The sequence below is a fragment of the Podarcis pityusensis genome (assembly GCF_964106645.2).
Source record: "Podarcis pityusensis genome assembly, chromosome: 10".
Classification (NCBI taxonomy): Eukaryota; Metazoa; Chordata; class Lepidosauria; order Squamata; family Lacertidae; genus Podarcis; species Podarcis pityusensis.
Window position 1 is genome coordinate 8,187,837 of NC_138035.1, and position 12,851 is coordinate 8,200,687.

General features: G+C 44.8%; 1 protein-coding gene across 2 annotated transcripts in view; it reads left to right on the plus strand.

Moving 5' to 3' along the window:
* The window catches only part of CHCHD3 (coiled-coil-helix-coiled-coil-helix domain containing 3), a 221,703-nt gene that overhangs the window by 42,710 nt on the left and 166,142 nt on the right, over positions 1–12,851 (plus strand). For both annotated transcript variants that reach the window (XM_081023256.1, XM_081023257.1), the window contains exon 3: positions 3,645–3,726. In XM_081023256.1, the coding sequence (XP_080879382.1) occupies positions 3,645–3,726 (82 nt within the window). The remainder of the gene's footprint in view (positions 1–3,644; positions 3,727–12,851) is intronic.

Genomic DNA, 12,851 nt, shown 5'->3' on the forward strand with positions numbered 1-12,851 from the left:
CTTGAAGAATTATTATGCACTAGATGTGACAAACTGTTCAGGTGTGTTGTAACTCTAGTATTTTAATGAACTTTCTCATCCAAATTACTTGGGACTGCAGTAAAGCTCTCTAGTCTGTGATAGATCAGAATCAAGTCCATTTTATACTTGAATTAAATGAGCAAATTAGCTGGCTGTGTTAACCATATAGTCACTTCATTTCAGAAGGTCTTACAATGTTATAATGTACTTCCACAGAGAAATTGCCTTGCGTGTACTTGTTGGTTCAGTCAGCTATTGGGGGTTTGAGTGCTGCGCTGGTTGTTGGGAAGTGTGGAGATCTGGAGGAGAATAACAGATTATCCTGGAGGCAAGCGATTCTAAGAACCACATTGGCTAACTGATCTATGTAGGAGGTCTAGGGCAGGCCTAGAAATTCCACATTTTCTATCAACTTCAGGCTCTTGAACGGCAGCTTAAAAACCATCACAATCCACTCTTTGCCTGATGATGGCTGAAAATGGACATTGGTTCTGGCAAAACTCTTTCATAAACCACTTTGATTTTTATTTTATTTTTTACAATCAAGTTGTGCATACATTTTATGAAATAAATAAATAATGCATAAACATCTGAGCCACTAAAAGACACTCTTCCTCCCCCCCCCCCTTATCTGTCCTTTTAGTGGTGACAGCCTAAGGAGTAGAGAACTCCTGCTTGTATCTCATCTGCTACATGATTTGGTCATAGTTTTTGGATTCCAAAGAGTCACCTTAACCAACAAAAACAACAACAACATTCATACCCCGCCCATCTGACTGTGTTGCCCCAGACACTCTCGGCGGCTTCCAGAATATACAAAAATATAATAAAACTTTAAACATTATAATCTTCTCTATACAGGGCTGCCATCAGATGCCTTCAAAAGGTTGTATAGTTACTTATCTCCTTGACATCTGATGGGAGGGCATTCCACAGGGCGGGCACCACTACCAAGAAGGCCCTCTGCCTGGTTCCCTGTAGCTTCATTTCTCGCAGCGAGGGAACTGCCAGAAGGCCCTCAGCACTGGACCTCAGCGTCTGGGCAGAACGATGGAGGTGGAGACACTCTTTCAGGTATACAGGGCTGAGGCCATTTACGGCTTTAATGGTCAGCACCAACACTTTGAATTGTGCTCGGAAATGTGCTACAACTCTCATCAACCCCAGCCAGCATGTCAGATGGTTGGGCATGGTGGGAATTTTAGTTTGACAACAACTGGGAGCCCAAGTTTGGGAAATTATGTTCAGATGAATCTACTCACATGTTTAATGAACATACAAGGAATTGGATCATGTCTGCTAGGTACCCATTGGTACAGGTCATGTGTCTTCTGTCAAAAGGGAAGTCCATGTTGAGTTCTCTCTTCTCCTGCAGTGTGTGGCATCACTTAACCTGCATTGTGTGCTTACCTCATGCTGCTTCATATTCTTGATGGAGGCTGGGAAATAGTGTGATGAAACACAGGTAAATGGTAGGGAGGGAACACGATACAGAGATACCCATTTTTAATCCAGGCATGTGTCCCACATAGATGTGGTACTGCCTTTAGCTACTGCATATTTGTCCACCCATTCATAGAACAGAGGTTCATCTGAACAAACAACCCATGCCAAGCTGGGCGTATTTCTTCAACTGGACACTCATTTTGTGGCTCAAGTGCCCTTGGTGCTATCTAAAAGGCAAGCAACTCTGCTGTTCCTTGACACATAACTCTCAAACGCATCTCATGAGTGTCTGGTATAACCTTAGAATTTGCGTGGAGAAAAACTGGGTTCCCTGCCAATAACGTGTGTTCTCTAGGTGACCTTAACCTGACCAGACTTGGAGTAATTATACTGTGCTGTATTCTCCAGTGGTTTATTTGCACGCAATTTATTCGCCTCAACTAAATAGGAATTGTCTGCCTACGTGTTTTAACACAGCCATTTGAGTCAAATTATTTGGGTTTTTTTGAAAGCACTTGGGCAGATAAATAAAATTGCAGGAGTTATTTCTCAAACAGTGACCTCCTTCCAGGATTAGGTTTTACTCAGCTTGCTTCAATTTCTCATTTGGGAACCATCTTGCTTACAAGGGTTAATAGAATTTCTATTTAATGATCTACAGCTCCACTTTTATTCCCTGTTAGGATCAAGCTGATCAATGCATAACCTAATTGATTGTTCAGGTCAAAAGTGCCATGTCTTTATTGGCTGATACCCGAATCTTATTTATTGTTCCTCAGAAGTTAGTTCTACGGTCCATTAGCCTTTTTTATCCATTCTTACATGCAGGAGCAATAAAAAATTGTGATACATAGGTTGGTGGACACCTTAATTGTTATGCATTGTATGTCTGTTGTCGGGTGCCAAACCAGACACTTGAAGTATCTTTCCAGAGTTGAGATGACTCTAATGATCAATTGTGGCATAAAATGTTTTGCTGCCTTTGTAGTGCAGCTGTGAATGAGAGCTGCTTGCGGGGGGTTTGAGATGGGCAGAGAAGAGATAAAACCAAACAAAGGGCACAATCCTCTGGGCGTGTTGGCTGTGCAAATCCCAATAGGACAGTTTTGTTTGAACAGAAGAAGATCCTTGTGGACTGCAGCCTAAATTATAAGCGGGTTAGTGGGGTTTTTTGGAATCTGTGTGCGGTTTGTGCCATTTATGCTGCCCGCCAGTCTTTTAAAGCCATGTGATTTTGGCAAAGCTCTCTGATGAGTGACTTAAAAAGAGACAGTGGTAGGTGCATTTCAGAAGCAGCATAAGTAAAATTTGTTTTTCCTTAGCGGGAAGCTTGTAAGACACGTTTTCATCCTTTTCCTGTTTTTGAAACAACTAAAATGACTCCAGTTGGTTGAGCATTGAGAGGGGTTGTCCAGCTTGGGCAAAGTGATGCCTTCTAGATGTTGTTGGGCTGCAAGCCTCATTATACCTGAAGGTTGTCCATGCTAGCTGGGGCTGATGGGAGCTAGAGGACAACATTGGGAGGGCAGCTCATCAGACAACGCTGTCCAACATTCATCAAAGAAATGAAGAAGGTCATCTCTAGGCATTGTCTTTTGTCAGAGGCCCTGCTATAAGAAGCAGTTTGCAATAGCTCACGAGTGGGGAACCTTTCTCAGCCTGAGGGTCCTCATTCCATTCTGGGCAACCTTCTGGGGGCCACATAGACACATAGAAGTGTAGAGTTGGAGGAGACCCCTGGGGCCATCTGGTCCAACTCCCTGCAATGCAGGAATCGTAGCTACAGTATGAGACACACTAGAGATGCTCACAACATGCCAGAGGCAACAGTGGGCAGAGCAATGAATGTAATTTTTACTTATGTATAGTAGGCTGGTTTCTACACCCCATCCCATGTCCCTTTCTAGCCTCCATCCACCCAGGCGAGCTATATGACCTGAGGAAGCTCCTGAGGCCCAGATAGGACTGGAGAGTCACGTTTGGCCCTCAGACCTGGGGCTCCCCATCCCTGCAATAGCTGCTTTGGTGATTATGTTGGTATGAGTTGAAAATGTGATGGTAAAACCAAACAAACCCTCCTGGCTATTCTTTTATCAGGTTGTTCTGAATGTGTTGCATTCTGGCATCACCTGTATCCCATCCATGTCACTTAATCCTTTCCCACTTCTTAATTCCAGTGAATGAGGAAGACCTGAAGAAAAGAATAGCTGAAGAATTGGCATTAGAACAAGCCAGGAGAGATGCTGAAGCCCATAAAAGGTTTGTTTTGTCAGGAATAGATCTTCACTCCTCGCTGTTTGTGTTTTAAAGGCATGCTTCTTGCAATGTTGTGGTAAGTGGGGAAATCAGAGGTCTCTGGATGAATTAGGATGTTTTTTTAAAGCAAGGTGTGACCAGACTTCTATTTGTTTGGTGTGTAATGGTGGTAAACAGAAAAATAAATTAGTAGAGAGTTGTTTTTCTCTGTGGCTTGCATTCTGTCTACATCTCTCTGACCTCACATACTTGAAGCGCTATGCTATTATGCTCTTTTTTTTTTAAAGGGGGGAGGGTTTAAAGTTCTGCCTTTTATGTTTTTGTATTTCCCACCCTCTCTGGATCCTCACTAAACTGTTTGCCTAGCAATGGAATTGCTCAGGAAAAAGCACGGAGGCTTGTGTTGCTGAACTCATCAGATTGATCAAGAGGTAAATTCTAACAGCAGGGGAACAGGTAGAACTGCTTTGAAGAAGAGTACATACATTAGGCTTTGAAATACGTAAAGAGATGCTGTGTGTATTGGGATATAGGTTGGGGAAAGGGAACTGCTGTTGCTTTTTCTATTGGACATGCTATGGGCATACTATAGTGTATCTTGGGTGAAAAACAGCAATATTTACTCTTCTACAAATTTGGGTTTTTTTTTTACATTTGAAAGGCTGAAGTTGGGCTTTAGTCATAAATGTTTAGTAGGTCTTGAAGGCACAGGTTAGAAGAGTGTAGCGCTTTCAATTATACATTAATAAAATGAAATTCAAGCAGCTACGTTTAAAAATTAATCAGTGCCCTTGATAGGGTGAGCTCCCGTTGTTCAATCCCTGCTCCTGCCAACCTAGCAGTTCGAAAGCACGTCAAAGTGCAAGTAGATAAATAGGTACCGCTACGGCGGGAAGGTAAACAGCGTTTCCGTGTGCTGCTTTGGTTCGCCAGAAGTGGTTTATCATGCTGGCCACATGATCCGGAAGCTGTCTGCAGACAAATGCCGGCTCCCTCAGCCACTAAAGCAAGATGAGCGCTGCAACCCCAGAGTCGTCCGCGACTGGACTTAAAGGTCAGGGGTCCCTTTACCTTTACCTTTATGCTCAGTTTTCGCTGCTAGTAAGCTCAGTGTAGCTTCTTTTGGGGGGGGTGGTCCCAGTGTTCTTCCACCTAGGCACTGGTCCGGATCACCTTGCTAAGCTGGCTGAACAGAACTCTCCCCAGCCCCCCCCCCCGGAATTGGTCATCAAGGCAGGAGTGGAACCATTCAGCTCCCAACTGTAACAGCAAAGATGACATGATTGATTGTTTTGAAAACTGCTGAATGGTATAGGGAGACCTACGGAGTCTTATCCCCCCTCTCCCTTCCTGGCAAAGAACATTCCATAATTTTTTTTAATGCATTTGATAGTTTTTAACCTTGCTGTAAGCCACTCAGAACATGTTGTTGTTGAATGGCCTGTAAATAAAAAAATTAAAAATGAATAAAACCAAAGCAGTTTCTGCGCCAAAGCCAGGCTTCAAAACTTATCAAAATGGATTTAGAAATTTAGTTTCATCGAAGAGTGCTTGGAGTTGGCCGGCAACTGCTCACTCAAGGGCCTTGCCCAGGAAGGGAATGATATCCCCATCACCCAGAGTCAAGACTGATTACTTCGGTCTTACCACTGCCTCCTTAAAGGTTGGTGGAAACCACCCTTCGCTCTGAGACAATGCCATTTATTCTGCCCTAGATCCTTCCAGATGCATTCTCTGTTCTAGATCTAATAAGCCTAGAGAGGCAGGAGTTGGGCCTTAGAACTGAGCATGTTGTTTGACTTGGGAAGGCAAACAAAAGTAAAAAGTATGTCACGTCAATTTATGAACCATATAAAAATCTAAAAAGTTTTCCCAATAGCCCAAAGTACCTGGACTGAAATTTGTCAAGGGAGGAGGGAATCAATGAAGCGTGTGGTGTGGTTTAGCTGGGCGTATGCCCCATTGGTCTGTTTGGGACTTACTTTTGAGTAATATATTGGATTACACTGTAAATTATCTTAATGTTGCAAATAATTGGTTGCTAGTGTGTAAATGGTTCTGTAAAAAACCCCAAAACCCAACTGAAATATGCCTCTTTGAATTGAGTAGTAAAGCAAATCAATGTGTTATGGTGAAATCGCTGCTCTTTGAAATATTGTGGCTTGTCTTAATTGATTTTTGATTTTTACAAGGAAATGTATTTAGTATTTGTGTGTTAGTGTTAATGTAATTAATGCTAGCATTTTAAATGGATCGATTTATTATGTGCTTTGATTCCCCTTCTCCCAGTTCCAGTAACATCAAGAGGTCTGCTTATGGTGGTTCTGTTGCTCACCTCTCACTGTTGCATTCTTCCCTTCCTACGGCATTATGAGAGAGGGGAATTTCCTTAGCGTCTCTCAGCCAGTCAGGGGCAGATGTCCTTATACCAGCGAGCTAGTACTTGTTGAGATTTGTTACTAAGATGTTTCAGCATTAGGCAGATTCAGTGTATTCAGTGGAAGGTGCTGTCCTCATCTAGCTTGCTTGAGGGACCAGCCATGCACTACATCGGACAGGACAGGTACTCTCTTTCAGCTGACGCAACCCAAGAGTAGGTAACAGGTTTCAGACAACTGGCACCAAGGGCAGGTTCTAGAGAAACAGCCTCAGATTCTAGTTTTGTAGGACACTGTGGAACTCTCAGGAAAGGCACATGCTGACCCAGCAGAGTCCAGAGCTTAACCAAGTCCTTATATTTCTGCAACAGGACGTAAGGATGACTAGACGTCTGTCCTGGAAGTACTCTAGGGAGAGAATTTGGCTTGAAGCCTCACCTCATGGTGCTATTGAATGAATTTGGATTATGTCCTCTGCCACCTCCAGTTGGGATCATTTAGAAAAATAAGATGGGTGCTCCTCTGCGAGAGGCAACACGAGAACAGATCTTTTCTGCAGTGGCTCTCTGCTTGTGTAATGCTCTGCCCAGGCAGGTTTGGCTGGTGCCTTCATTATACACCTTTAGGCACCGGGCAAATACCGTAGGTTCCTCTTTAACCAGGCCTTGGGCTGACTGACACCCAACACCTTTTAAAACGTGTTGTGGAAGTGCAGATTATTGGTTTGTTTTTGTTCCCATTTTTATTATGTTTTTGTTTTTGTTCTTATTTTTATTTTGTTCTTATTTTTATTATGTGTTTTGTGGGTTTTATATTGTAATTTTATGTTGTGATCTATGGGTATAGGGTGGTATGCAGATTTAATAAATAACAAGAGCAGCAGCAGCAACACCACCACCACCACCACCATGTTTAGGACCTATTTTTTGTAATTGTAAGTTGTTTTAATGCCCTGGGACCTTTGGGAGAAGGGCTAGCTTTCTGCGTTCTTGTGTAATTCAACCACCTCGGGGAGCCATGATTTCCTGGGCAGACAGTCCTGACTGGGCATCAGTGTGAGGAGTAATTTAAAAAGAGGGTGGGTGCCGATCCTGGAGTCTGAATCTAAAGAGGCAGTTCAGCAATAGGATGAGGAGTAAATAAAATAGCTGGAAGAGGCAAGTCAAGCCGCATTGCAATGAGGAAGCATTGGCTGCTAGTACAGTGGTACCTCCAGTTGCGGACGGGATCCATTTCGGAGGTCCAGTCAGATCCCAAGGTTTCCACAACCTGAGGACCACTTCTGTGCATGTGTGCGTGGTGAAGCCCGGTAAAATACTTCCGGGTTTGCCACACGCGCATCCTGAAGTTTACGTAACCAGAGGGTTACGTAAACGGAGGTACGACTGTACTACGTAAGGATCTCTATTATCATAGTCTGAAGGAGTCTTGTTGGACTCTTAGCCAGACTGGTTTCTGCCTAATCTGTTGGGGCTTGGGATATGCTGACGTTGTGTCGAACGACCACACTAAGTGTTAGAACATGGGATGTGCATGCACAAGGTCTGATGTCCAGTGTTTGGCATCGCAGCCTAAAAAGTCGCTTGGCAGAAGAGCTGACAGGCAGCTTAACTTGCAACAATGGTGTTTGCTGCCCATCATCATTTATACTACTGTGCTAGATGGGCCAGAGATCTTATAACATAAGGTAAGTTCATATGCTTAGCTATGCAGAAATTTGGGGAAACTGGAGCCATTGCAAGCTTTCATGGTTAAATAAACTTGATTCAGAAAGTAGGTTCCGGAAGCAATTAGAGTGTGGTCCTGTATGAAGACAGAAAAATGAGATGTGGGTGTTGTGGACAGTTGGTTGTCTACATTATGTACAACGTAAAATTTAACCTGGGGTTTTCTTTTTGTCACATTTTTAAGGCTGTGTGCGCAGCCAGCTCCCTTGGTCACAACAGAATATTCAGTCATTTCCCCACTCTTTAGAATTTTTTTTTTTGGTAAGATATTTGCATTCCAGCAATGGTTTCTGTGGGTGGTATTCATATAATTTAGATGTGTAATGTAATGATCGCTCTGCTGTCTTTTTCCCCTGCTCTCACTTCTTCTAAGAAACCCCATCTGTTCGTGAAACGTGCATAGTTGGTTTTTTTGAACAAACAAAAAAACCTTTTGAACAAATCAGTTTTAATGTCTCTCTCTCCCCCCCCCCCCCACCATAGAAAAACTGCATCCATGTAATGGTAGAATTCTGTTCACATACGCACAGGGCAGAAGTGCAGAAGATGCCCAATATAGGAATAGGAACATAGGAAGCTGCCTTAGACCAAGTCAGAGCATTCAATAGTCCAACTACCTTACTGATGGACAGTGGCTCTGCTGGACTTAATGCAGGAACCTTTCCCAGCTATACCTGAAGATGTCATGGATTGAACCTGAGATCTTCTGCATGCAATACAGTGTTAAGGGAAAGTTACATAGTGTAACTTTTAGTCCATGTCCACCATCCTGACAGTCCCTGACACCCAGAGATGTGCTGCTGATTTCACCCATTTTCCCTTTATAACCCCATATTTACCATACCCCACCATAACTGAACGAAATACTTGCTCTCCCTTCTATCCATCCTTGATTTGCCTTGGGTTTTTTTTTTGCAAAGCATGTTCGCTGACCTGCTGCAAGTCAGTGACGCACAGAAGGTAGCCATCATTGACTGCGAGCTGAAAATGCTCAACAGTGACATTGCTGCTCTACAGGAGACCAAACTTGCTTTGAATGGCAGCCTCCAAGAGAAGAACAACACCTTTTTCTTGCAAGGAGGGCACCCAGAAGAACCACGTATTCCCTACAGAGGTTTCTCAGTGAAGAACTCTCTTTTGTATGTGATAGAAAAGCTTACTTCTGAGGAAGCTGGACAGAGTCTCATCAGCTGTTTTGCCAAAGCCTGCATGGAGTTCAGCCCCACCACCAACCTGACGAAGACCAACATCTTGGGTCAGGATGTCACCAGCACTTCACGCATCAGCATTGCTGACCACATCCTTGAGGTGGTGGACGATTTTGTCTACCTGGGCTTCACCATAAGCAGTATCCTCGCCACTGACGTAGAGCTGGACCAGGATACAGTGGTACCTCGGGTTACATACGCTTCAGGTTACAGACGCTTCAGGTTACAGACTCCGCTAACCCAGAAATATTATCTCGGGTTAAGAACTTTGCTTCAGGATGAGAACTGAAATTGTGCTCTGGCGGTGCGGCAGCAGCGGGAGGCCCCATTAGCTAAAGTGGTGCTTCAGGTTAAGAACAGTTTCAGGTTAAGAATGGACCTCTGAAATGAATTAAGTACGTAACTAGAGGTACCACTGTATTGGCAGGGCAGCTATGGCAATGGCTTGCCTCTCCAAAGGTGTATGGGAGGATGTGATGCCAACAACCAATACCAAGATGAAGGTCCACCAGGGTTGCATGTTGAACATGCTGCTTTATGGTAGTGAGACGTGGGTATCTTACACCTGCCAGGAGCAACGCTTTCCACGTGCCCTGTGTCAGGAAGATGTTCAGAATAACACACATGGCAGGACAGAGTCTCAAACAAAGATGTGCTCTTCCAAGCTCACACTCCCAGCACATTTCCACTTATGTCTCAGTGATGTGTACGCTGGCTTGTTCATGTCCAAAGAATGGAAGAAGGCAGGATCCCCAAGGACATGGTTTATGGGGAGTTGGCTTCAGGCACCAGGCCTGTTGGCAGACCAGCTCTGAGTTACAAAGATGCCTGCAAACATGACACGAAGGCTGGCAGCACCCACCTCCGCTGTGTTATGGTGAAGCCCACGTAGACAAAATCATGGTCACCCCCTTGCAGACCATTGCAGTGCCTGGAGACAATTAGTCAAGTCAAGGTTGTGTATCCACAACAACTTTGCTGGGCTCGGGGGTAACCCGAATAACGCGGTCCAGGTCCGGTCCCGAATCCAAGGCTTCCGTGAGGAGTCAGTCCGACAGGGCCAAGGCAGGACACGAGGCAGGAAACCAGGCAAGGTCAGACACAGGATCACAGGCAGGTTCTGGCAAACAGCAACATTGCTCCTGCAACGTGGGGCAGGGTCCAGCAGCCTTTTATCTCTGATGGGGCAACGGCCGGTCTTGATTCCCCGGTGACTCACCTCCCTGTCTCGCCCGAAGGCAAGCACTCCTCCTGCGAGTGCTCAGGTCTCTCCTTCTCTCAGACTTGAGTCTCTATAGCTCGGGAGATGTTGGTGGGTTACTAGACCCAGAGGCTTCCTCAGCCTCTCCTGACCCAACTGGTAGTGGAGCAGCTGTAAGTGATGGCTTAGCTGGAGGCAACGAGGTAATCCCTGCATCTGGAGCCAGGGCAGGCTCAGGCCCCTGACTCGGCCCAGCTGGTGCTTATTGCAGGGGAACCTGTGCAGACTGGGGCTCTTCAGAATCAGGCCCCAGACTCAGTTCAGATGCCGCCTGAGGCAAAGGATCCGGTGCGGACTGAGTCTCCTCTGGCTCCGAGCCCGAGTCCCAGGCCATCACACCAGTGACCAGAGGAGGAATGTCGGCTGGGAGGAGCACAGAAAGAAGAAAAGCCATGCTACACCTACATCAGCACAACCAGACGCCTTCACCTGCCCCATCTCTAACAAAACATGTCTCTCCCGTATCGGTCTCTACAGCCACAGCAGGTGCTGTAACTTTCCAACAGTTTGACTTCACCCTCGAAGTCTCACTCTTCCATTGTCTCCTTCTGACAACAGTCGTTTTGCAAAGCACCGTGCAGAATTCTGCTGCTGCTGCTGCTGCTGCTGCTCCTACTATAAGTGCTGTTTTAATAAGGCTTTTTGTATTGTTCTTCCCGCACACAGAGAAGATAAAACCATTGATCTGTTGCTGCATATATAATTTTTGTTAGATGCTTCTTTTGCTGAACATGTGCACTGTTATGTGCGGGCAGTAGCTACTTAGCTGTTAAAGTGGGACCTGCGTTTGTGCTGAAAGGTGTAAAGATGCCCAAGTTCTAATTGGTTTACCCTCTGCTCCCTTAAGCATTCTTTGAGCCGTAAGGTGTTTTTGTGGTGGGTCCATTATGAAACCCCACTTCTCTAGGCTGAGAATATTTATCTTCCGAGTGCCGTGATGGGTTGATAGAATTGCATAGAAAGCATTGCAGCTGGGTCGAAACACTCATGTGTCCCTGTGGTCTTGTGATCAAAATGTCTATTTCTTTCCCTGATTGAAAGAATACTCTGTGGGGTTATATACCATGGCTGCTGTCCTAAGACAATATGGCAGGCTTCTAATGGGACACATGCGAATTGCAGGCACTCTGCTGCTGTGATTAACTCCTCCATTGGCTCCCTCAGTCCATATGTCAAGCTCTCTGACAGGGAGAAAAATGCCACTCATTCTGACCCCCTAGCCTTTGACATTAGAGTTCCACCTTCTACCTGGTGGCACAAATAGGAGCCTTGCTCATCTAATTCCTTTTATCAGAGATGTGCAGTCACAGTGTGCTCATGTCAGAAATCTCATGCATCAAAAACACTCTTTGTTTGAGGTTCACCCGGGCACTTTACATTAGCAGATGTAAAAAGCTAGCAAGCTCTTAAGGCTATAAAATGGAGCTGCGCTGTGGATTTTTTTTATGTCTAATGTTGGCAGTTTAATTTTGGACTGTTCTACTTTGTCACTGTTAGCTCTTCTTTGCCAAAGTACTTAAGGTGACATTCAGAATCCACCGCGAGTTGATGACTTCATGTCTTTAAAATGAGCTTCATATCTTTTTTTACACAGAGTGACATGTATTGCATAGCTGTATTTTCATTCCTTTTTATACATTTTTTATTTGCCTTCTCCTAATAAAATCTTCATCAAACGTAGATGCTTTCAAGATGCTTTAAAGCCATAATTCTTCGTGCTGAGATTTGCTAGGGAAAAACAAAATGAAAGCAGGCTAAATATCTCTTGTTTCCCCCTGCTCTTATTTCTGTGCTATGTGCTTTTCCGAGAGCAAAGTCAAAGGAGCCTTCAAAATATATGGAATGGCTTTCAGTATGTGCTTAAAATGTCTAAGAGCTGTTGGAGGCGGTAGGTTTAGTTTCAGGGTGTGGGAACCTCTCAGTACCCAACCCAATACGGTTGGGATGTTGGCGAACTGACCACTGTCAAATTGTGTAAGAATCAACTTACCCTTTAAAATTTCATCATGGCGTCACCTGACAGCAATAATAATAATAATAATAATAGATTTTATTTATATCCCGCCCTCCCCAGCCGAAGCCGGGCTCAGGGTGGCTAACAACAATAAAATAGTACAAAAGTACAGCACAAACAACACTCTAAAACCATTCATTATAAAATTAATTCAAATCAAGCCACTGGCAACCATTGGGCCAGAGCTCCGCGAAGATTGCTGAGGGAGGGAGTCAGGCTGTGCCCTGGCCAAAGGCCTGGTGGAACAGCTCTGTCTTGCAGGCCCTGCGGAAAGATGTCAAGTCCCGCAGGGCCCTGGTCTCTTGTGACAGAGTGTTCCACCAGATCGGAGCCACAGCCGAAAAAGCCCTGGCTCTAGTTGAGGCCAGCCTAACTTCTCTGTGGCCTGGGACCTTCAAGATGTTTTTATTTGAAGACCGTAAGTTTCTCTGTGGGGCATACCAGGAGAGGCGGTCCCGTAGGTACGAGGGTCCTAGGCCGTATAGGGCTTTAAAGGTTAAAACCAGCACCTTAAACCTGATCCTGTACTCCACCGGGAGC